The following is a 26,379-nucleotide window of genomic DNA, read 5'->3' as shown; positions in this document are numbered from 1 at the left end:
AGGAAGAAAAAAATAAATCAGAATTTACATGTAATAATATTCGTTTCTTGGGAACCAGGGCTAAGCCTCGGCATTCGTTCTGATAATGATGAAGTCAGAGAGAAGAGAAGGCATAAAAAATTGCAGGTTGATTCTGTTAAATGAACAAATGCAGCAGTAACGTTAGAGGACAGTACTTTAATTAGGAACATCCAGGTATTCGGGAAAGAGTAAAGCATATTATTTACATTCAACCTCTGATACCTGCAGTTAAGACAGGGGAAGACTCCTGTCTAAAAATCCCTGGAGAGCATCTACTCCTGTATCAACCAGTGTAGAATACAGTGGTACCTCAGGTTACATACGCTTCCGGTTACATACTCCGCTAACCCAGAAATTACGCTTCAGGTTAAGAACTTTGCTTCCGGATAAGAACAGAAATTGTGCTCTTTGCTTCAGGATAAGAACAGAAATTGTGCTCTGGCGGTGCAGCGGTAGCAGGAGGTCCCATTAGCTAAAGTGCTTCAGGTTAAGAACTGTTTCAGGTTAAGAACGGACCTCCAGAACGAATTAAGTTCTTAACCCAAGGTACCACTGTACTGAGCTAGTACTCTGACCGCTAGTTTCACTCGGTATGAAGGAGTTGAGCCTTGTGGAAATTCCAAGCACCGCAGGTTGTAATGTTATTAAGAAAACAATGCCGCCATATTAAGAGCATGTGCAAAAGGAGTTGTGTAGATTTAAAGCACAACTCTATGCGTGTTTCCTGTAGAAGCAAGTCCCACTTTCACTGTGTAGGATGAAGCTTACTTTCCAGTAAATGTGCATAGGACTCTAGCCCCAGTTTGATCATCTTGGATGAAAAACAGGTTTCACCAAAGGTTGCTGGGATAAAGAAACATCATGGTTGCTCCTTTCCCCACACCATTTATTTCATTAATTAATTAATTAATTACTTTGTCCTGGTAGCCCTGGTGAAACCTGGAATCTGTTTTGTGGCCTGCAGAATTTAAGCTAATGAAGTCTGCACTCCTATGCAAACTTGCAGGGATATAATCCCCATTGAACATAGTATGATTTACTTCTCTGAATAAACTTAGATAGGGTTGCACTGTAAATCTGCATAATCCCTCCCAAGTTATCCAGGAATTCAGGAAAACTAAGGAGGTTGGTCACACATTTATGACCTAGGCTCCTTTGGGAGTGGGGATGGCGAGGGTGAGAATGGGGAGGGCCTGAACTGGCCCTACAGCCAGCACCTGACAGTATTGGGCCCAATCGCTACACAAGCTGCAGGCTGGCGGAGCCTGAAGCAGGCTTTTGTCTGCCTCCTGTTCTGCACCAACGAGCATGAATGACAGGGTTGTGGATGGACTACTAGCTACATTGCTCTGTCACACTCAACTACTGCCTAGCCATGGTTTCAAGTTGTTCTGCCAGTTGCCAGATAGGGAAAAATAAATGCAGTGTTCTTCACAAGCAGAAAGAGAGGGAATCTAACAGCCATAACAATGTGTTTGCCAATACAGGTCCAACGTCCATTTCTAGATTGTGGTGATTAACTGCAAGAACACATCAATAAACACCAGGATGAACAAGCAGAATAACAAGGCAGATATTATCCAACTCTCAAATGGAAGCCAAATGTAGTAGAAAATATAAGACACGCAATAAATACATAGTGCTGTGAGTACAGAAAAGGTTAACAAATTTGAGTTTGCAATAAATGGGGACACCACTTCAGTGGCACCAGCTGTGATTTGCATGATCCCTACATGGATTGTGGGTGAACAACCTGCAATTTGGTTGCAAGCATTGATCACCATCACCAGCTAAACACTGCCTGAAAGTACCTTGTAACCTAATCTTGCACCATGATACTTAGACATTAATCCTTGAAGTTCCAATTAACCCACAGTTTTTTTCTTGTGTATTGTTCTGTGTGCACAAAACTTGACAAAACTAAAGTCACATCCATGCCATATATTTAAAACACTTGGCTTCACTCCAAAGAATCCAGGGAGCCACAGTTTATTAGTACCAGTAGCTCTGTGAGGGGTAAATGACAGGGACAAACTTAAATGTGTAGCACATTGTGGTCACTACGTGAAGCACAGCACATTCAATTGCCTGCAATATAGCCTGGCATGACAGTTAAATTGCAGGCCAATCATTCTTCATGGTTGGTGATAACTCTGGAAAGTGTGGCCGGAGAATTAAGAGTTCTACTATACACTCATATTGTGTGGGGTCTGCCACATTTCTAGTACTTGTATACTGGTAAGTAATTGCTGTTGGGGAATGGGACTCAATACCAGGAAGGCACCAAGATACATTGTGATAATTGGTGGAGTAATATCCTAATTTAGGAAGATCCCTGTTTGAATAGTACTGCAATGGGACTCAGCCACTAACTTTCTTTGGAATACTTACATGCATATTTATCAGAGCTGCAGTATCTTGTGGTTTGTTCGCTCTTACAGAAAATGATACATTTTAATGCAGATTAAAACTTGGTTTAATTTTTAGACCTGCATTGATAAAGGTTATAAGAGAAATTGTTATGGGTCAATCGAAGTCTGCTTTTATTGTCTGCTCAAATACATTTATACTCAAAAGTAAGTCCCATGGCTTACTGGGGTTTTAACGTCATGTCTCCCCAGTTCAAGTCTAACACTCCAGTTAGCATAGGATTTACTGTTCATACATGTGTATAGGATTACAGCCCTAGTTATAATTTTGTGCTTCACAAAAAGCAAACATTACTCAGTCCACACAGGTTCGAATCATATGTTACAGTGTGCAGTACAATGCGTGCTTACTCAGAGAAGTATCATCAAGCCTTTTTATTTAAATTAGGTCCTAACAGTCTGCAGATGCTTAAGACTAGTAATAATCCATTACTGCATTCCTATTTTCAGGGAAAGTCCTCTATTACAATAACAGCAGCAGCTCCTTTCTCATGGAGTCTAGATTGGGAAGGTAGCAAAGACCATCTACTTATTTTCCTTTCCTTTTTATCCTATCCTTCTTCCAAGGAGCACAGGTAGAATACATGGCTCTCCCCTACCTGTTTTATTCTCACCACAATCCTTGCAGGTTAGTTAGACTGAGTGAAAGTAATTGGCCATTTTTTATGGCTTAGTGTGAGTTTTAATTCAAATCTCTTCAGTTCTAGTATGGGGATATGTACACATCTTGCATCTAAAGCTCTCCCCAAAGAATCCTTGGAACTGTAGCTTACCCCTCACAGAGCTACAGTTCCCAGCACCCTTAACAAACTACAATTCCCAGGTTTTCTGGGGGGTGTACTTTAAATGCATGGTGTCTTTGCAGTCTAACACTCTGCTTACAAGCTATGCCTATTGAAATTTGCTCTTCTACACAACAATTAAAGTGGCAAAGTATTGTCCCGCTTTGCATCTTACTACCTTACAGATCAATTGATGCAATCCTGAGTGCACTGTGCCACAGAAAGAATAAATACTGTACAGCTAGGAAGGGAAACCAGATGTTCTTGGAATCCAGTTCCCATTAGTTCCAGCCAGCATGGCCAATGGTCAAGGAAAACGGGAGTTTGCGTCCAATTTCATCTAGGGGCTCCATACCTGCAGGCATACCATGCTTGATAATGCTGAGGAAAGCACTTGCCAGTCTGAGTCTATTGAAAATTCCTTCCTGGCCCCAGATAAGGTAGTCAGTGAGGCACCTGTTAAGTAAGCAGAATTTTATTTGGTGCCCAACATCCAATGTCACCCAACATCTAATTTCTGCATATAGCAGTTTTGAAGCAAGTGGATTTAATGAATAGCTTATATACAAGGGAAGGAGTTGTTTCCTGAACCTAGTGGGCTACCACAGCAGAGATATAAAAAGTAAACCACACCATTATTACCTTTACAAATAATCCTGAGCATCCATGATTATGACTACCCTACAGGGGTCAAGCGGAGGTTAGATCATTATCACTCACTTCAGAAGCATTGGCCAAGTATGGTTGCTATACATCCTCTTTTTCCAGGACATGTCCTCTTTTTCAGGGGGGGGGGAATTATGCCCTGGTGGATTTTTTGAATTTGCTAAAATGTTCTAGTTTTTTTTTTATTTGGTATCAGACCCCTCTCCTCTTTTCTCTCCCTCTTCTTTTTCATTTTCTCCTATCCCCCACCTCTCCCTCCCTCCCTCTCTTTCTCTTCCTTCTACATAAAAAGTCGCCATTTTGCTTCATTGCTTTTCCTGGGCTTTTTAATTAATTATTTTGTATGCCTTCCCACCACCCCACAAACACCCCAAAGAGGGAGAGGCAGCTTTCTTTCTCCCACCCCACCCCCACCCCATTTTGCATGCACAAATTTTGCTGCATTCCTCCCTGGCACCCTCCAATGTTGCTCCAACGTGTGCCCCGTCCACAGCATGCCCTGGTACAAGCCCACTCCCACACCCCTCCCCGCCACAGGCACCAGCAAATGTATCCTTTTTGCTCTTCAAAATACAGCAACCATAAAGTAGTGGTGATTATGGGTACTGTATTGCCTTGCAACAATGCATGCCTAATCAAGTCAAAAGGATTCTATCCATTCTCTATAGGTGTCTTCCTGTAAAAGAGGGGGGGGGAGGGGGCTGCCACCTTTTCCTGGTTCTGCCCAGTGCCTTTAATGACAGTGTGGCTGAGGCTGATGGGACCAGGAGTCTAACAACATCTGGAGTGCCTAGGTTCTGTATTTGTGTCCAATTGCACCAGCTGTGTGTGTTTAGGTGTGTGTGTGAGAGAGACCTAAGTGATTTTGTATGTGTTATAGAATGGTCAAGGCAAGGGTAAAATAAATATTACATATAGATCAAACAACAGTGTTATATATGTAAGTCAATTTTCCTTCGTTATATTTTGGTATTTACCAGCTTCTGATTAACTTCCTTCACCCATATTTGAACTAGAAAGGGGATGATCCTGTTAGTTGTAGACACTTATTTAAATTGTTCATTTTGAAAGCCACACATTTTTTAAAAAAATATATTTTAAATTGTATATATAATTAGAAAAGGGGGCCGCTGCAGTTATAAATGGGGGGCTCATTCTTAACAATTTGCAGGTTAGCTTTGAAAATATTATTTCGTACCTTTTGCAAGCTGCTCTGTTGACAAATTCTTAGAAAGTTGCTTACTTTGAGGGATTCTGTTGATGATGACACAAGGTTTGATAGAATGATGGCAGCCTTAAGACAGATGGTGACTTCATAATAAGCAGTTCTAGACTTTTGAATTTTGGAATGGTGAACTGCTGTTTATTTCACAATGATATTTCCAGTTTTCATTGTATGTTGTACAGCTAATAATTGCATCATTCACACCTAACATAGCCATATATTGACTTCACAAACAGTATTTATTTGCCAAAAAAGTCTTGAACACAGCAGATACTGCACTGGAAGCGGACTTAGGCTGGAGTCCCCACCATGTCTACTCAAAAGTAAGTCCTAATGATTGCAGTGGTGCTGGATCCCAGGCACATGGAGTTAGGATTGCAGCAATCATCAGGCATGGAATAGATCCACTGAAATCAATGGGACTTGCGAGTTTAATGTTTAACAAATCTACTCCTAAGCACAACTAAGTATGAAATCAAAATTTAGAAATATGTAAACTTACAGAAACAAAGAAGATCGTAGGCATTGACACAGGTTACTGTGAAGGTTTACCAGGGTTATACAGACTGTGATCAGGAAAATAAATCCAGACCACAAGAGGGAAAGGTATAAATCAGTTTTATTGATTACAAGGGCAGTGCAATTGCCCACAAGGTTAGCAGACAATTCAGAACAAACACCCACATGGCTTTAATCACCATAGGGGACTTAATTATTGATCACAGGTAGTTTACTGCAACATAAGTTTACAATTTCAGTAAAGGAAGGTGGCCAGTTTTCCAGTCTTAAAGCGGAAGCAAGTCTTAGACCTTTTCTAGTGTCTCCAACACAAGTTTCGCCAATGGAAAAAAGGAGACTATCCTGCTGTCTGTTATCCAGTTGTCTGTTGTTCTTCAAAGCCTTGTCTTCATTTGACACAACTGGAACTAATGTCACATTGTTCCCACTTACTTACATTTTGCTTTCCTCTTTATCCTTATGCAAGAATTTTTCCATCTCCTGTGCTTGTAAAAATTGATAAATGACCTCACGGTACTCTTTCATTATTTTCTTGACTACATACTATAGCTGCTACATGAATGGTGTGGTACCTGCATAAAATGGCCTTATAGGTTTTTGGGTGAATGTGGAACAAAGCCATAAACTTTAACCTATTTTACTAATACCCCAAGTTGTCTGGCTTGAATATACTCGCCATTGTTCTCTTGACCTTTCCTCCATATACAAAGTACTTCCTCTTAGGTTTCTTCCAATTTCTGTAAATGCTACATGACCTTTCTTAGTTTAGTTTGAAGCCTGGCTTGTCAGCATCCAATCAAGCTATGATCTGCACATTCTGCCCATCTCTATACTGTTGTTAGCTGCAAGCATAATAATAAATCATCATAGATCCAGAAGGAAAAGCCTCGCTCAGGTTAGACAACCTGCACCAGGCTTTCAAAATGCCATTGACAAAATAATGTGTTGTTGTTGTTTTTCCTTTTAGGGGACAGTCTTAGGCCTTGGAGAGATCTAGCACTTCTGTTCCAGGATCAAGGCTTCTAGTATCAAGCAGCAGAACAAAATGTTGTTCCCTGGTTAGTTATGTAGAAAGTTTCCTTGACTACAATAGGAGACTTCTTTGAAACGTACCGTAATTACAATGGAGGAGAGACAATTTGGAAGGGTTGCAGTGCTGTGTGTGTGTGTGTGTGTGTGTGGTTGCCATGAGCACAAGGTGCCTGCAACAGCTTTTATTATTTGCAAATGTGCCCATGCCCTTCCCCAGACTGGTGACCTATGATATAGCTTGATGAACAGGTTGGAGAACTTGAAAGCTTGCGTACTATTTTGTGACATTTCAGTTTTCTGAATAAAGGTCTTGCTCCAATGGACTTTGAAACGTAATAAACAGTGTCAATACATCTGAAAGCAACCATATAAAACAAGCATACAAACAAGATAATAAACATCTAATCATGGGCATATCCAGGATTTATGTTGGGGGGGCAGGCTTTATATTGGGGGGGGCAGAACCTCAGTTAAGTATTTTTTTATTGATTTTGGCCACCACGGCTACACCCATGCATCTAACTCACCTGTTCACAGTGCATCAGGAGAACCCTTAGAAGAAGAGGATTGGGACTAAAAGCCTAAGGAAAAGTGTGGCCTCATGGAGTTCAAGTCGTGAGTGAGCATTATATGTGAGACCATACAATGTGTTAACTGCATGCTTACATGGCATAGATGTTAAGTTTAGGTGCCTTCACTTGCAATGCCCGCGCTTCGTATAATAAATTTATAAACACTCTATAATTCTCTTAGGATGGAGCGGGGGGGAGGGTTATCCTAAAACTTTATTTTTAAAGAAAATTAACAGTATTATATAAGATAATTATAGCTTCCACAAATACAACAGCTTAGTTCCACAAGGAGTAAACCATCTAATACTTGTGATAGCTGTCATGGGTTTCCAAATAGTGTGTAAACGTGTTTCTAAAAAGGGAATCTTATCTGTTTCTGAAAGATGATTTTTATAGCTATGATTAGACTTTCATCTTACAGAACCAAATAAGTCAGTTTAAGATTAGCTACTATTGTCAAATAACATTGAACATAAATGTGTGGGGCCCTTCATTTCTGTTTTCACAGTTGGCAAGCTTTTCTACAGAAATAGTATTCCAAAAAATTAAAAGGTTGGATTGTGCAAAACTGTTTCTTGCCGCCAACAACCTCTTTACACACATCACCAGAAACTTGCTTTTCCAGACAGTGTTTAAGGAACCTGAACCAACAGGCTTTAAGCCAGTAGATAAAAATATTAATGAACCTGTGCTCTCATCTCAAATGGAAAAATTCCCTTCTTCGTTCTCAAAGAGAGCTACTGATGTCTAGTTCTCAGCAAACGTCAACCACCAAGGGGACAAAAGCTATCTCTGTCCCTATCTCTTGCCTAAAACAAAATTAAAATGGGTCTAGATAATCAGTCTCTCCTACATGGAAGTCATAGCTGCTCTTTCTTCTTCAAGCCCCTCCAGGTCCTGGTATTCAATTGGCCCATCCCTCACCTCTGACACTTCCTGCATGCCTCCCTCTGTCTTGGACTGCTCTGACCCTCCTGCCTCCTGCCTTCTGGGTGGTGCCAATCCCCATATATCACTGCCCCCCTATCCTGGGTCAGTCCCCTGGCCCCCTGCCTCTACACTCTCCAGAGCCCTGCCTGTCCCTGACAGAAACACACAGAGAATTAGGCAAGGGACTTTATATTTGCCAGGATTCTGCTGTAAAGCGTATCAGATAAGGACAGAAGAAGTGACCCTGAAAAGACAGAATACGTTTCTCTCACCATTGAGCAGCTACTGAAAGTTCCCATGTTAGAGGAACAGCCTAGTATGGCAGCTGAGGTTGGACCTGGGACCTGAGGTCCAAGCCCCACAACCCAAGAGGCCTTCAAATGACCACCCAGAGAGTGAAATGTGAGGGCAGTGGCAAACAGGCTCTGCATTTGCACTCTGGCTGACAAACATTGCACTGGCCTCCAGCGTTGATTGCTTGCTGCAGCACCCCATTAAAAAACAACAACCATTTTATAGGGGGGGACAGTTAGCTGTGCATGCATATACTGTAGTTACAGGTGCTCATTTTATTAATTTTGCTTTTAAAATATATAATATTTTCCTTCACAAAATATTGCTTATTCCCAAGTAAATGTGTTCAGCATTTGGGCAGCAGAAGCAAACTCATTTTTATTCCTTGTGGTCATGATGGTGCTATGATTTAACCTTGCTTAAAACTGCACACTGAGAAGTTTTTTAAAAAGAAAAGAAAACACGATTGACTGTTGTTGTTGCTCCGTTTTGTTCTAACATATCATGAATGTAGAGGCAATGGTAAATTATGGAATGGGGGGGGGGGAAGAAAAGAAATGTTAATTTTGTCAATCAGGTGCTTTGCAACTGGAGATCTCTGTAAGAAAGACAATTAAGTCCAGGATGTAAAAAGCACCTAGCTGCACCCCAGGAGAGGCTTTCCAGATCAGAGACTCGATGGGGGGGGGGCAGTTTTCTTTCATATTTGACCCTGACACATATTTCCATACACTCTAGAAATTAAAGTCTCTGCCAAAGAGTGGAAACCTTCGTTGTTCAAAGTTGGCCTGTGGTTGTATAAGCACTGCTGCTGCTGTTTTCCATCTCTGCTCAAGGCAGTAATGGGAACTATGTGCATAGTTTAAATTGTAGCAGTCAAAGGCAAATATCTTGGAACTGTTTCACCAATCCTCCCTAAGTTTAGGTATTTAAACAACCTGAGCTTGGTAGCCCATAATCCTGGTTCTCATAGGCAACCGACCATTTGGCATTATTTACGTTTTTAAATACATGGTGATGAATGAATTCATACAAAGGGGGATACAGCCCTAGAGATTCCACTTTCAATCCTGGTGAATTCTAGCCTTAAAGAATACCAATACAGACACAGCAGCTGTGGGATCCGGCTCCTTTTTCAACTGGGGCCAAACAGGGTTTCAAATGACATAAGCAGACTAAAGTTTCAAAGCAGCACATGCCTGGAAGGACATTCTATTCTGCCCAGATAATTCCTAAAATATGATCTGAAATGAATGGCTAGTCAGATGGGGTCTCTCAAGAATGTGTTTGAGTTGATCCATTGTTTATGCAGAAATCCTCGGGCAACAAGATTATAGAGCAACAATCCTATATCCATTCACTGGGGAGTAAGCTTTGTTGTAAACTCAGTGTGACTTACTTATGAGCAGACATATATAGGATTGTGCAGAAAGAAAAAAACACTTTACACAATATGTTTCAAGGTCGTCCCTTCCCTTAGGCACAGCAAGGATCAGGCAGCAGATGCAGGAACAGGTCGGGGGGGGGGAGTGGTTGCAATGGCAGAATTGTTAGTGGTCTTCCTTGCATGCCCTAAGCTAGCCTACAGGTCTCAAGTTTAGTGGGGGAAGCCACCATCACCAGTGTTGACATGAGAGTCAACTGCTGATTCAGTCAGCTTCTGTATGTGGAATAGTTAGGAGGGAGCCCCTGTCTTTTCCTCTGCCCTGACTAATTTGCCTAGAAGTACAGTGGTACCTCAGGTTACAAACACCTCAGGTTACAGACTCTGCTAACCCGGAAGTAGTAGCCTCGGGTTAAGAACTTTACCTCAGGATGAGTACAGAAATCTCACACAGGCGACACAGCGGCAATGGGAGGCCCCATTAGCTAAAGTGGTACCTCAGGTTAAGAACGGTTTCAGGTTAAGAACGGACCTCCAGAACGAATTAAGTTCGTAACCAGAGGTAGGCCTACCACTGTAAACACCTTCTGATTCTGTGGGTTTCCCTTTCAGTAAATATGTTCAGGACTCTTAGCAGAAGGATATTTCCTCATATATATGTTCACAAATAAACCTAAGACTACCTCACCCACTTTACTACCTGCCGCAGAAATCTGTTTTTGCACAACACTGGCCACCTGAGAAAAAGGACACGCAAATCAGTAACCGAGGAAGTGGCAGCATAAACGTCTGCTGAAACTGGATTCCAACAAAAACTGTGGGAGATATCTGGTAGGCTGTATTTGGAATCATGTTTTCTGATATCTGAACCATCCCTTATAAATTTATTATTAATCCTTTCCCCTCTCCTAACAGATTTGTTGTATATTGCATTACTTTTTCATTGCCACGGGCAGCTTTGGGATCAATTTTCCAACTAATGACATTTTGTACTATAACTGAATTGCTGATTCACACAATTGCATTGAATTTTGACATGGCAAAGTCACTACAAGGCACCACCATATCCTGTTTGTTTCTATGGTTCTTGGTGAAAAAGCTGTCTTGCATTGGGTGCCTCTGGCATGGAAAATCATTGCTTAGGCCTACCATAGTCTGATCACTTTTTGTCTGTGTGCACACATTATTATATTCTACATTCAGTACACATGGAGATCTTGGTTTTTCTACCTACATACACAGTTATTGCAATTATTGCAGTTATATCCCACAACTGCAATTATTGTGTAGGGGGGAATGGGAAAGGCATGGAAAACCTCATCAACAGGATGATTTTCAAACAGATACCATTAACTACACTCACCCTTGTTGATGACAGGATCTAGAATACATACAAATTGAAAGCAACTCATTAAGGAGGGCTGCATATATATATCAGACCTTCAAAGCACCGCCTCCCTGCAAGAGGAGTGAAAGTTTGTGCAGGATGTATTATGGATGTGCTTTATAGGTTGACTATATGAACAAATCTGCATTCTGATAATCCATTCCTTTGCACTCTAGATGGATAAGTGTATACACTGCCTTAATTTCAAATGTCTTAAGAACTGAGGTCAAGCTACCCAACCAGACAAACTCAATCTTTTTCTAACATTCATCTTTTCCCAGTACATCAATATGATAATTCTAAATGCAAGACACTATAGATCAGCAGCTATTATTGAAAAAGGTAATTCTCAGCCATTCTAAACAACATTAAAGTAAAATAAAAAATAAAAATATCCTTCCAGCAGCATCTTAGAGACCGACTAAGTTTGTTCTTGGTTTGATCTTTCGTGTGCATGCACACTTCTTCAGATACACTAAAACAGAAGTCACCAGACCCTTATACCGGTATATAGTGAGAGAGTGAGGAGGGGTCTCACTATATATAAGGGTCTGGTGACTTTTGTTTCAGTGTATCTGAAGAAGTGTGCATGCACATGAAAGCTCATACCAAGAACAAACTTAGTTGGTCTCTAAGGTGCTACTGGAAGGAATTTTTTAATTTTGTTTTGACTATGGCAGACCAACACGGCTACCTACCTGTAACTGGAACATTAAAGTAGTAATTTTCAAACTTCATATCTGCAGGGAACACATCCCTCTGTTGATTTGTCTGTAAAGGTGCCTCTTTGCATTTGCTATACAACCCTTCAGCATTGTCGAGGATCCTTGTGAGTCTTAACATTCTCAGAATGCACTGTTGCACTTCTGTTTAAAATACGAATTAAAAATAAATGCTAATGAATGAGCAGGAAATGTAATGACAAAGGCGCAAGCAGGTAACAATCAAAATGGAAACAGAAAAGCAGGGTCGAGGAGGGGGGGAACCACTATGTCAATCTGTACTTGCAAGGATTGAGCTGCAAAAAATCAAACTACTACAACTGAGCACTTAAAAACAGCAGTGGGAGATGACAATTGATAAACAGAGGAATGCAATGGTGCAAGGCTTTCTGCATTCTCTGGAATAATTGAGTGAAAAAAATGGTATCAATTCCAGAGGAAAAAGCTAGTGTGAAAAGCTAGTCTGACTTAATGTGAAAGTCACATTAATATTGCCAAAAGATAGCTAGCTTTAACATGTAGCAACATGAAGAATTACAGCAAAAATTACTGCAACCAGAGGGTGTTTCATGTTGGCACTTAATAAAATGTACACATAAAATTATTCCGTTTAAAAATGTGTTTGTCTGGCTTCCAGCTGGAAACTAATTACATGTTGAATTCTTGCCTTCTGCAGATCGAATTATGTAATCGCCTTATACTTGTACAACCGCGCAGTAAGCCATTAGTAAGTAATTGAAAAAAATAAAATAAACAACTGTTGTTGTTTTTAAGCGTTTCCATCTGAGCTCATGAGCAAAGCAACAAAGCAAATTCATGAGCACAGTTGGCCTTAGTCTTGTGACATTATGGGCAAAATGTGCAAAATAATTATGTGATAGCTAAGGGCTACTGTCAGTTCCAGAGACCATACCTGTGCCCTTTAAAACAATGGAGTAGCAAGAGAAGATGTTCCCCCTGCACCACCTGTGTCAATACCCTACCTTTGCCCACCTTCCTTTTCTGCCTGTAATGAACCAAAACTCAGGTCCTGCATACTACAGCACTTGGGTGTGGGGATTGGTGGACCGGTGGATTAGGAAGCACAGTAGTGTCTTGTAATTCACTATATTTTGAAATTAAAGGGAAAGGCATGATCTCTGGTTCTCAGCTGGCATCTATAGTGGTGGTGTCCAGAAATACATCTAAGAGCTTGGCTTGCTCTTCCAGAGTACAAATCAGGCAGGAAGCAAGAAGGCATCACATTACAAATCAAACAATCAATCAATCTTTCAGTTAACTGTTATAAGCTACAATGCAACCAGGGGTGGCATCTTGAATAAAATATTGTAGGGGCCCAGGTAAGTCCCACCCCGCATAGTCGGTCACATGATGAAGTGCACACACACACCATTTGAATGGGAATGCCCATCAACTTTGTGGTGGCCCAGCCCCCTCAAATATTTCATTGTGGGGGGCCAAAGCCCCCACAGGCCCTAGGAGTTGGCTCCTAAGATTGCAACTCCATCATAAGATTGCAACTCCAATATAGCAGGGGCAACTAACATGGTGCCCTCCAGATGTTGCTCAATTCCAGCTTCCATAAGCCCCCAACACAATGGCCAGGGATGGTGGAAGTTGTAGCCCAAAAACATTTGGAGCTCTCCACACTGGCCATCCCTCATCTTTAGTGAGTTATACTGTCATAGCAATCATATTCCCATAAGGGTAGCCATGTTAGTCTTCTGCAGCAAGAACTAACAGATTTATTAGAGTATACACCAATAGTGTAGCCTCAGGGCTAATCCAGTGTATGAAGCCTTTCCTACCTGCTGCCATCGTTCTACAATTTTTTATGGTGGCAACCTTTTCTTCCAGAGAGTGTCTGAACCTTTGGATTCAATCCTCCTCCCATCTCCTGCTTCCAAGGCTTCATGTACTTCCCAAGAGCCTGTGGAAGGTGAGGGAAAGTACACAGACCAGCATATTACAGTGGTACCTCAGGTTACAAACACCTCGAGTTACAAACACTTCGGGTTACAGACTCCGCTAACCCAGAAGTAGTACCTCGGGTTAATAACTTTACCTCAGGATGAGAACAGAAATCATGCGGCAGCGGCAGCAGGAGGCCCCATTAGCTAAAGTGGTACCTCAGGTTAAGAATGGTTTCAGGTTAAGAATGGACTGCCAGAACAAATTAAGTTTGTAATCAGAGGTACCGCTATACATCCACTCACTCAGGTGGCCTGCCTCCAACCTGAACCATCTCTTCACTTAATCCAGGTCAGGGATCTTTGTATGTCTTAAAGGGGTGTGTGAAGCATGGCTGGCAGGCTTCTTTCTGATTATGGCACTCTGGGCTGGGAGATTTAAAGACACTTCCTGTTCCTTGGCAAAAAAAAAAGGGGGGGGGAGCAAAGGAGTTATGCAGCTGCCCTAAAAGCATGTGTAATTTTCACAGCCCCTTTTTACTCAAGGCATATGTGCCTGTCTCAGATGTCCCTTGCCCTGGAGGTTTGCTGCCTGGGTATGGCTTCAGCCAGGAGTTGCAACTTGCTACAGGGCACTTTCCTGGCCTGAGTCCACCTTATCAGATGCAACTGATTAAGTGGATTCTAGAGCATGAAAGCATGCACCACAATACATGTGGCATTATTTTTAAATTTTAAATTATTTTTGTTTCTTTTGCAACAATCATCTGAGGTACGTAGGCCACTATATTATTTCCTTATTGCAGTTAAAGAACGTATTAATGCCTCCGCCCATCACAACACTAGTCTCCTCCCTCCGCTCAAGATTTCTCCAGCATGTTCACTCTTCCCTCTTGCTGCCACCCAGCCATAGTATCACAGCCCTGATTCCTCAAGTCTATAGGAAAATGGATGTATCTCCATACAGATCTGACCTGCGTGGTGACCTGTTTCCCAACTAGAGCAGGGTTTGCACTGTTTCTGCTGGAGATACAAGCCATACAACAAATCCAGGAAACGAAAAACCAAAACATCAGCGAGTAAACTCATACTTTCCTAACAATGCAGTAAGAAAGGCAAGCATCAAATACCATGACAAGGTGGCAGAATAAGAAGTAATAATGAATGATAATAAAAAGCAACATGGAACATATAGCACAGCAGGAAAGGCTAGTAGTGTGTATGACAATATGTTAAAGGTAAAGGTAAAGGGACACCTGACCATTAGGTCCAGTCGTGTCCGACTCTGGGGTTGCGGCGCTCATCTCGCATTAATGGCCGAGGGAGCTGGCGTACAGCTTCCGGGTCATGTGGCCAGCATGACAGCCGCTTCTGGCGAACCAGAGCAGCGCATTTACCTTCCCGCCAGAGTGGTACCTATTTATGTACTTGCACTTTGACGTGCTTTCGAACTGCTAGGTGGGCAGGAGCTGGGACCGAGCAACGGGAGCTCACCCTGTCACAGGGATTCAAACTGCTGACCTTCTGATCAGCAAGCCCTAGGCTCTGTGGTTTAACCCACAGCGCCTATGTCAAATACCATGACAAGAAGGCAGAATAAGAAGTAATAATGAATGATAATAAAAAGCAACATGGAACATATAGCACAGCTGGAAAGGCTAGTAGTGTGTATGACAATATGTTAGGATCAACGTAATTCAGAACTAAGTCCCACTATGTCCAGTGGGGCTCACTCTTAATTAAGTATGCACAGGACTGCGGTGCTACTGTCTTCAAAGTTCTTTATGTAAAGGATCAGCTTTCTTCAAATTTTATGTTTGGGGTTATCCTGGGGGGAAATTGTTTCAACACAACCCTTAACAATTATAAATTTGTCTTGGTTTATAGCATATTAGATTTGCTAAAGGCAGAGAAATTAGTTAACTTCTTAGAATGAATGATGCCTTTGTAGTAAATAAGTTAGCATGCCAGCCAAATAAATAGTTGAACTAATGCTGTCCCATTGATCCTTGGCTTCCTCTAAGCAGACTTGTAATCTAACAGAGATCTTTACTACCTTCTGAGTCCAAACAACATCTACAGTGTTTATAGACAGTATTACTCCCCAGGGCACTAATGCCTGAGAAAACTTTGTACTTGTAGGATTCAAGTTGTTGTGGAAGATCTACATGATTTGCTGTCTCTGTTCCTCTATATAAAGGGTAGAAAACAGCTGCTTTTGTCTCATGCAGAAGAAAAATTCTCAAAATGTTATTAGACCACACCTGTCTGCAGAAGGGTTACGAAGCAGCAGCCTCCCACTGGTGTGGCAATAGAACTATGTTGACTGACACAAGTTTTCCCATTGGTGTTGTGTTGGACTTCACCAGCACAAAGCAGTTTAGTGGTAATCATTTGCTTTCCAGTGAGCAGTGGTAACCATGATAACTTGATTTCCCTTGCAGAGGCTCTGCTATGAGCCACACATTGGGCAAAATATTTCTGCATTGCAGGGAACCCCCTGCAGACTAGATGACTCTCATGGTCCCTTCCAACTCTTACAATTTTATGGTTCTATGATTCCAGATCAGTTATCAGTTACAATCTTCTGACATGGTACTGAAGTGAGCATTGTGCAAACAATTTTGATTAGTGACATTTACTGTGAACCTCAAAGAAGACAACACTTGAGTCATAGATATATATATAATTAAGTTTACATATACACCTTAGCTCTCTCTCTCTCAAAAAAACAATAATTTCCTGCTTGAACTTTGTTTTGAACTTTTGTCTAGATAAGAAATAAGAAACAGGAATTTAGTATCCAGCTTCAGAATTGTTTACCTGACATGGCTGTGGGATCAGATGGAATGGAAGTTGGTAAATCTAAGGGGTTCTCTACTGACTCTAATGGAAGTGTTTTATAGCATCTCTTTTGTGGTTTAATCTTATGGCATCATCGGAGGGTGCGACCAACTCCTGAGCAAGCCCAGGATCTAAACTACGGTAAGCCCCATGATATCTGCAAATATGCTCAGGCTTTTTTTTTCTTTGCACTTGCATTGTGCCACCAGGGTAGGGGGTAATGCAGGTGGTGTATTTTTTAATTAATCTTTATTAAATGTTAAAACAAAAAGAAGAGGGGAAAAAATACCACAGCTGTCAAAACATTATATACTTCAAAGAAACAAACTGACACAACATAAGATTGGCAGCCAATAAAGTACTTAGGAGAGAATAAACAAATAAAACAAAAGTACCGTAGGTAATTATTGAAAACGAAACTGGACGTGTATTAACTGGTGTAAATGTGGTGCAATGCCAGCATAAATACACTTTGCATAACTCCAGGATAGGACTTTACTATTAGAAAATATTGTGTCCAGAAGGATTAGTAATCAATACATTCAATATAAGTTTTTGGGAGAGGGTGGGGGAACTGATTTGCCTGCCAAGAGAGGAGAGGACAATATATGACAGATCGTATCGCGCTTGACAACAGACGGTTTTGAAGAGACAGGTAATCTTTTATTTTTATTTTTTTACTGAACACTGATGAGATAATTGGTTAATTTCCCACATGTCACAGAGGTTATCAAATTATAATGATGTTACGTCTCTTGTGTCTTTGCCAGATTCATATTTATGACCTAGAGTTAAAAATCTGTGTAACCTATAATGGGTAACCTTAATTATACCTTGAAGTTTGTATTGAATTATTTTTGTTGGTACCTATATATGTATAAATGTGATTTGTAAAGGCAAAAACAACCTTCATTCTGCCGTTTCTCTATGGAAATGCCCTCCATTACAGGTAGAGACGCTTTCAATGCATTGGCCTATAACACAACTTTTATTGTTAAACATTGTTTGAGTGTGGTCTGCAAAAGCAGGGTTGAGTATTAATAGCCAGTTCATAATTGCAGAGGATTAAAACTGTTTGGCACATATTATTTTGCTCATACTAGACTCCTATAATCCTAGAGTTAGAGAGGATCTAGTCCAACCACCTGCCAGTGTTGGAAACAACAGCATCCCTGATTGGTGGCCACCCAGCCTCTGCTTAAGGACTTTTAACCAAGGTGAATCTGCCCCCTTACAACACAATTTGTTGCAGCAAGACAACTTGCATTGTTAGGGTGTTTTCAGGAGCCAACTCCTAGGGGATGAAGTCCCTTCGCCGCCATCCCCCAATAAAATATTTGAGCTCGCCCCAGTTGATGAGCATTGCCATTCAAATGGTTTGTGTGCACTGTGTCATGTTTCCACTTATGCATGGTGGGGCTTACCTGCTCCCCCCATATTGTATTCAAGTTGGCACCCCTGGCAGGGCTTGAGCTAGCAGTCGGGAGGGGTGGATGGATAACGGGCTAGCTCAAGCCCATGCAGTCCATGGCTCAAACGCCCTCAAGCATAGGCTGCAGTCTTCTATACCTACTGATCTGGGGCAAGTCAAATTGAGCTCAGAATTTACTTCTGAATAAACATGTAGAATCACACTGTTAATTGGTAGGCTTGCAGTCTGCATGACGTGGCTTCTTTAGGTTCCCCCCTTCCCTCCCTGTGATGAATTGAAAGCTACCTACAGAAAACAAGCATTTTTAAATAGTTGTGATTTGTCAGCAGTATATTCCGCTCCCCACCTGCCACAAAAAGGTTGTAGCTTAGACAGTACCGGTAGTTCATACGGGCTACTTTATGTCCTCATTTACTACAAAGGTATAATTATAAGAGGTTAATTCTGTGTCCTTGATAACTCACTGGGAAATGTTGTAGCGTGGTGTGTTCCTATTGAGTTTTGATCAACCAGCTATGCACTTCACAATAGGCCATGCCGTTCCCCGCGCCAAAAAAAATAAAAAATAGTCAGCATTCTTTTGCCATTGAGCACACTCAGTTCTCATGGTTTCACCCCCACTCCAGGGTTTTTCCTTAAGGGTTGGTTTTGTTTGTTTGTTTGTTTGTTTTGGTACTTCTGCTAACACTGAGGCTCCCTCCAAGATAGCTGATACTTCCCTCTTGTGCATGGATGATGCAATTTTTTTACACAAAAGCAAGGGCACACACACTTGAACATCAGAAATGGAGGGATATTTCCCATTTTGCAGCCCAAATTAGTTCTGGAATGTAAGAAACAACCCCAATTTCATACTTTTAATGCAAGATGAGTGTTTTGTAATCCTGTTATTATTCCTTGTGTTACATAAATATACACTCTGTTTTACAAATTATCAAACCTTTCAAAACACTGCTCTCTTTTTGATCTTTTATTTCATTATGTAAGTGTTTCAAGCTCCATGTGGGATGTTTAATGCGGTACAGTGTGTACCAATGTCTTCTCACGGTTGTACTAAGATGACCCAAAGCTACCACACTGTGAGGTTATAACACATGCTTGTTCTCAAGTCCCTTTCTTTCCTGTTGTCAGTTCTGTAAATATTGGCAACAGTCTAGCATGTGATCTGTCAAGAAGACCATGTTGCTTATGCTAAGTAACAGAATATATTGTGTGGGCTAACCTAGGTGTAAGCATAGGAGCTGCATTCATTAGCCTGCTGACATCTTTTTTTAAAAGAATGAAAAGTAGTGGAGAGAATGAAAAAAAAAAATATTTAACCCTTTCACTTCCTGACATTTTCTGCTCAAAATCCCGCTTCCTTAGCTGCTTGCGTCCCATTGGAGGGAAAGATACATGACTGGGAAAGCTGCTTGGGTGATTTCAAGTACCGGTAAATTAAGGACAGAAGGGAGAAATGCTAATCAGCCCTCCTCCTTCCCAGTTCTTCCTCTGCTCCCAACCGAAGCCTCTGAGATTGCTTTCCTTTAAAAAAAAGTTAGGAGACTACTTTACATGGCTCCTCCCAATCATGGGTACAACCAGGATTTTTGTTGGGGGGAGAACGACAGGACTTTGTTTGGGGGCTGCAGAACCATCATGATTGGTCAGTTAGTTAAGTATTTCTATTGTTTTATTGCTGCCCCTCCCTCCTCCCCCCCCCCGCCCATGGCTCCCATGTAACATCAAGTTTGGTCATTTGTCTATCACTGAACCTGAAAAAGATTAACATTTAAAACACTGGAAAACTAATTGTAAGGTTCCTTAGACAAAAAATTCAAAAGACAGGTACAGTTTCAATCCTATGTTTACGCAGTGTGGCTTACTCCCAGGTTAGTGGGGTTAGGATTTCAGCAGTCACAACGTTGCAGTTTTTTCAATAACCAGGTTTTAGAAACAGAACTTGTTTGTTTTTCATAAGTTCCTGTCAGACTCCTTGGGAGATACACCTGCCTTTTCCTGCATGCTTCCAGTTTAGTGTACTGTACCAGGTCAGAAGCACAGTTGAGCTATCCTACAGACACACTGTTACTTCCATGCCACATACTGATAAGGTACAGAAGAGTCATGAGGCATTTCCCAGAATTCTCCTTTGACTTGTTCTGAAAGTACATAAATGTTTACTCAGAGGTAAGCTCCACTGTATTCACTAAGGCTTACTGCCTACTACTTAGTGCGCTTAGGAATGCAGTGCTAGAAACATGAGTGTATTTCAAATATTGTGGCACACAGAAGGAAATAGAGCTAAGTGTGAGAGCAGGTACAGAACTAAAATAAGCAGCCATATGGATATCAAGCAAAATAAACAGCATTGCAGACTGTGGCATAAAAACAATTGTTTCTAAACAATCCCTCCAGAAGTACCGAAAGGTGGTTTTGTTGGCAGCAGGTCTCTCTTTCACACAAGAGTTTCAGGCACATAAATACTGCATTTCTTGACAGAAGAATGCCTTGCCCTGGAAGGATGCATCATCTCCTGGGTTTCGGACTATTATACAGTTCCTAAAGTGCACAGAGCCTCTGTAAATAGTATGGGCTCAAAAAAAAAAAAAAAAAAAAAAGCAAAGTATACTAATTAGGAAGGACAAGAGGTACCGGTAATTTAAATCCGTTTTAGTCTTTTAACTTTTGTAAATTTTGGAGTAAGGTTGTAAATTTCCCCCGATTTTACTGTTTGATTTTTGCAAACCGCTCTGATGGTTTTTTGTTTACAATCGAGCGGTGTATAAATTTTGTAAAACAAATAAGCAGCACATTCTAGACATGCTCTCAGCGCCTTTCCGTCATGTATTATTTCATACAGCCCGAGGGGGGAGGCCAGACGACCCCAACCAAATACAGCACGCGTTTATGTGTCTGTGTGCGTTTTTAATGCGGACTCCGAGGCGGCTGCCTTTTGTAAAGGTCGAACTTCGGCCTCCCCGGGAAGAACCACCGCCACCTCCCCTTCCCTCAGCGCCCTGCGTATGTGGCCTGCTAGCCCCGAGGAACTGTCACTCACGTTGGGAAGGAAGGAAACGAGTCGCAAGGAGAGAGCGCGCGCGCCTTCGCTCCCCCTGCGAGGAGGGCGGCGAGCAGGCGCCTCCTTCCTCGCACGCTTGTGACGCGTGGCGCCGAGCCCCGCCTATAGCCCGGCTCCTCCTATAAAAGCTTCGCCGGCGCCCCTTCTTCCTCTTCTTTTGCCATTTCCTCCTTCCTACTGCCTCTTCGGCGATCTTGCTTGCCGCGGCGTCTCCTGTCTTGTGTGTTGTTTTTTCTTTGGCTGCCCGCCCGCCTTCCTCCTCTCCTCCTGGGCTTCTGCCCCGCGCCCCCCTCGCGCCTTCTCGCATTTTTGTGTGTGCTCACTCTCATTTTTGTTAAGGCTCGGCGCAACTTTGCGCTCTTTTCTCTGGTCGCCCCGGCAGCCTATGGCCCTGGAAGGCGCCGCTGCCGCCTCCCGTATTTCTGCTGTAGGTTCCCACATCCCTCTTTAAAAATTCCGCCTAAAAAGAGAAGACGATTTACCAAATCTTTCGGGCCGTTGTCCCACGTGAGTACTTACCTACTATATATGATTATGATTATTTATTGGGGGGGGGGATATGTGTATTGAAAGGGGACGCCCACCCACCCCATGCAGCGCTCTCCTTCCCTGCCCCAGCGGAGGCGGATGATGGCGGAACCGGGCGCAGGTGCCTCGGCCTCGGCCACTTCCAGATCCAGAGGGGCGTGGGGGGGGGGGTAGTTGCCTTCCTCCTCGGTCCTGGCTAGGCGGCGAGCGCCATAGATGGTGACTCCTCTGCTCTGAAAGGAGGCGCGAGGAAAGAGCGGTGTCTGTCGCGCTCTGTGCGCGCGCTTGCTGTCAGTAGGTCTTGATCCGTTGGGAGCCCAATAAAGAAGATGCCTCCCCACCCCCCATTATAGCGCGCGCTTCGGGGCTCTGGGGGGTTCCCATTACACCAAGCCCCGAGGCGACACTTATTCCCTCCTCGAGGCGGTGAGAAGAAGAAGAGAGCTGAGCCCCTGGGCGGGCCGGGGAAGAGCCTGAAGGGAGCTCCCCCGGGCGGGACACCCCTCTCATGCCGGCGGCCCGCTCAGGATGGCGAGTGTGCGCTGTTTCCCGCCGGGTCTTCCCCGCTGCTTCCCTCAGCACTCGGGGCGGCCAAGGAGCAGGCGACCCGAGCAGGTCAGCGGTGTGCGAGAGTGAGAAGGAGCGGGGCTGAGGAGCTCCTAACATGGCGGACGCTCGCGTGCGAGGGAGGGAGACAGGGAGGGGGCTGCCGCCTGACGGGCTTCGGCGACTCCGTTTCCCCGCGAGTCGGGCATTTGTGGCGGCGGCGGCGGCGGACGGGGGCGGGAACCGAGGCGCGGGGAGCCCAAAGGACAACTTGGCAGAGGGGCTTCAAGGCGGCTGTTCTAACATGGCGGATTCCTGTGGAGGGGAGTGGGAGGCTGCCACCGCCTGTGTGTGTGTGTGAGTGTGTGTGTGAGTGTGTGTGTGTATGGCTGCCTCAGAACTGGGTCAGTTCATGGTGATAAGCTGCGGGAAGCAGCAGCAGCCGTTTAACGCCCTGCCGTTGGAGATGGAGGGGGGGTGGAGGTAGGGGTGGGCGGCTGCTCAGGAGGCCGAAGGCTCCCCGGTGGCGAGAAGCAGCGCTTGACGTGTGCGAAAGGAGGACGACTCCTTATCCCCTCGGTGTAGCCATTGTCGCCGACTGGTCACTTGTCGCCTGCCGCCCTCTGCGGGGGGGGGGGGTAGTAATGGTGAGTTGCCTCAATCCCTAAAAGTGAAGCCTTCATGTGGCTCTAGGAGATCTGGCTGGGGGCATTTAGGCCTTGCGACCATGAAGGAAGTCATTGGAAGCTGGTGACATGGCAGAGGTCGTCCTCCCCCCCCCCCCACCTTCTTTTTCATATGTAGGTGTGCTGTGTGTGTATAGAACTGTGACCAGCTTTCCGGGTTGTGTTGTCTGGCGCTAATCTAAGGGCTTTTCCTCCTTGTGTGCCTGGTGAGCAAGGAAGGCCACCCTTAATGCCCTCTCTTCACATGGGTGGATGGTGTCAGCAAGGAGTAGCTGATGATTTTACCATGTCTTCCCTAAAGTGTCTCTGAATGGGAACCAGCTGCTTTTGTCAAAGCCTGTAAACAGTTGCCAAGGTGTATGAAGTGGTGCAGGCCACAGAAATGGAGGAACATGACAGGTGTCACTTACCTAGGATGTAGAACATCCGCCATGGTTTGATTCAAAATGATTTTGCACCCATTGTTTGTGGCTATACCATGTTTATTGTTGGTAACATAATTTGACACTAATATTACTGCTGCTTTCTTCAAAGATCAAATAATTTATGTCCATCATGGCTGGATGAGAATTATTGGAGCTGCCCTTTTTCTTGGTGCTAAGACATGTCTTAATGCTGATATACCAAGGAATGGGATGAAGCAAGACCTCCTGTCCTGTTGTTGCAATTCTCCTGGGGCACATGTCTCTTAAATATTCCTACTGGTCTGACAGACGCTTGCACAATATGTACAAGAACACACATTTTTGTTTTTAAATACTCAGGAATAAACGCAAACCCTAGGTCTGTACAGGCAATCAGCATTGCAAGTTTGTCCCTAAGCATGTGTGGAATGATTTGAGAAAATCTGTCCTGATTTGAAGGTGGCAGGGTTGCAGCTTCTTGGTTCAAACCACTCTACTTGACATCATTGAGGGGGATGTGGTTTGTCTCTGGCATACTTTGGCTTTTTGAAAGTTTGTAAAGAGTTGTACATATTTTTTCGTATGTCGGAGAAGTGACACAGGTGGAACTGTTTGGATATCTGACACCCGTGCCTCCAGCAGAGGCTGTAATGGTTCTTTGAATATAGGAAAGACCACATTCTTGCTCATCTGTTGGGAAAGTTGCAGTTTTTCTAGCTCAACCTACTTCGGGGGTGGCGGTGGATGAATGCTGCTGTGAGTTCTTTGAAGAGGATACAAATGTGACAAAACATAGCCTTTTTCCTTGTAGGGAAGACAGTGGGAAAAGCTCTTAGCTGTTGAATGGTACAGGATCATAACTTTGGCCATTTGTTAATATGGAATAACTGCTACCTCTTACTTGTCCAACAATGTTCATTTGCTTACATTTATGCCCCATCTTTCTTAGGAGCTCAAGGTGGCATCAATGGTTCTCCCTCCTCCCCATTTCATCCTCATCAGGAACCCTTTGAATATGGTTAGAATGAAGGAGGTCACCCAGTAAACTTTATGACTAAGTGAAGATTTGAACCCTGGTCTCCAGGGTTTCTCCAACATTCTTTGAACTGGTAGTGGGAAAGTACCTTTTCTCATACTCTATCTCCCTGCTTCTTTCTGACCACAACAGCACAATTACTGGTTAACAGAATTAATGTTGCCCTTAGTATGTTATGCACCCACTTGGGCATTAGAACCAAGACTTAGGTGTTATGGGAACATATACTTATCTCAGTGTGTTTTTCCAACACCCATGGTACAGGTCCCGTGTGTTCGCATTTATCTCAACTGCGTAGTTTTGGATGCGGCAGAAGTACAGGGAAAGGCGTGGAGTGGGCTTTGCACGCTGGGAAGGAAAACAAGCCTTTTGAAATGCAGAGGATCCTGCACATATTTGGCGCCAGTATAAGGGACAGTTCAAAAGAGCTCAGGTCTCGCCAGACCAGCCTGCAGCCCCCTTCGGAGGAAGCGCTGTCATTGGAGGCTCGGGCTAGCTGGAGCAGCCGCTGCTGCTTCAGCGTCACCATCCGCTGTGACCAAGCTGACGCGATCGTCCTCGGGGCCCCTTCCTCCTTCCCTGCATGTGCGCTGGCGACCAGCTGCGAGCGCCCTCCTGCAGCCCTGCGGCGGCGGAGTCTTCACGGAGTTGCGCCGCGAAGAATGGCGTGCTGGCAGGGGGAGGAGGGTCTGTTCCAGTCTGGACTGGTCCTGTCTAGTTCTTCGCTTCCTGCCTGCCTGCCATGGTGTGAACAATGCTGCTGTTGCTGCTGCCGCCGCCGCCGCCGCTGCGGTTTGCGACACGGCATCCCCCGCCCCATGCGCTTCTTCGGAGCGCGAGCCCCTCCCCTCCCTTGTCTGCCCAGCTACAGCCTCGCAAGAGAGCTGCTGCTGTCGCCCACATCAGGCACATTGGTGTATCCCGCCCGCGGGGAAGCCCGTAGCCGCTGAGCTTTCCCTAAGCAGCCTCCGGCAGACGTGGGAGGGAAGGCGGGCGGGAGCTACGGTGGCGGCTGGAATAAGCTGCAGGGATTCTTGGTGGCGCACAATGGGAGTTTTCTTTGCTTTGGGTTGCTGATAACTACCGAGGCAGTTCAGCCATGCGGATGATGGGCTTTTCGGCCTCGTTTTTGGTCGCCCCGCTCCAAGTGGGGAATGTTATGCTTTATGGCTTGAAAACGGGAAGAGCTCATCTGTGGCGAAGGAACTGCTGCTTTGCACACGCCTTAAAATGAAAAAGGCAACACAGCTGTACCTGAGAAAGCAGCTCCCAGACACGTGTTTTTATTGTTTGAACTTTTTTTTTGAAGCTTGTTTTTATTGGTATGTCATTATAAATATGTTATGCTATTTTATGTAAACTGCTTACAGGTGTGCTATTTTGATTAAGTTGTCTGTAAATTTTGTAAAATGAGTAGTTATGTGCATAAGTATGGAGAATAAAATAACTGGTGTTGGCAACAATAGATTTTAGAGTTTCAGGAAATAATATCCTTTAGGAGGTAAAAGACTAATTCACAGCCATGGTAGCACTGATCTTTTGCGAAGTCCTGTGGACATAGAGTGGGGGAATATTTATTTTAGATTCTAAACTATAAATTTATCTGAATATAAAATCACTTTAGAAAAAAAAACATGATGCAAGTTCTAAATTCTTTCTAGTCCTAAGTAATGTGGTCCTGTCTCTTTATAACATTAGGAACATATTAGTATTGGGTGGTTAGTATAGGAACGGTATTACTACATTGTGTACTTGTATGGAACTAACTTTACATGCTGTAAAAGGTCACCCTTTTCACTGAAAGGACCAGTTGTAGAAAAATAGCATTCTTACTAGATAATTGTTTGGCACTCTTAGCAACTAAACTGCCTGTACACAAATCTTATTGTAAAACATTCTCTTGGTAAGCTTTAATACATGATGAATACAGTGGTACCTCGGGTTACATATGCTTCAGGTTACATACTCC

At 43.4% G+C, this 26,379-nt stretch overlaps 2 protein-coding genes across 2 annotated transcripts in view; one reads left to right on the top strand and one right to left on the bottom strand.

Annotated features, from left to right (window-relative positions):
- ATP6V1C1 (ATPase H+ transporting V1 subunit C1) overlaps positions 1–3,609 on the bottom strand; it is a 30,187-nt gene extending 26,578 nt beyond the window's left edge. The window contains exon 1 of the mRNA XM_033155706.1: positions 3,588–3,609. Within this exon, the coding sequence (XP_033011597.1) occupies positions 3,588–3,602 (15 nt within the window). The 5' untranslated portion in view covers positions 3,603–3,609. The remainder of the gene's footprint in view (positions 1–3,587) is intronic.
- A 17,911-nt stretch (positions 3,610–21,520) lies between these two features.
- AZIN1 (antizyme inhibitor 1) overlaps positions 21,521–26,379 on the top strand; it is a 29,606-nt gene continuing 24,747 nt past the window's right edge. Inside the window, exon 1 of the mRNA XM_033155705.1 lies at positions 21,521–21,717. The gene's annotated coding sequence lies outside the window, so the exon portion shown is untranslated. The remainder of the gene's footprint in view (positions 21,718–26,379) is intronic.

This window comes from Lacerta agilis, chromosome 7, assembly GCF_009819535.1.
Source record: "Lacerta agilis isolate rLacAgi1 chromosome 7, rLacAgi1.pri, whole genome shotgun sequence".
Lineage (NCBI taxonomy): Eukaryota > Metazoa > Chordata > Lepidosauria > Squamata > Lacertidae > Lacerta > Lacerta agilis.
This window is presented reverse-complemented; position numbering and strand designations above follow the sequence as displayed.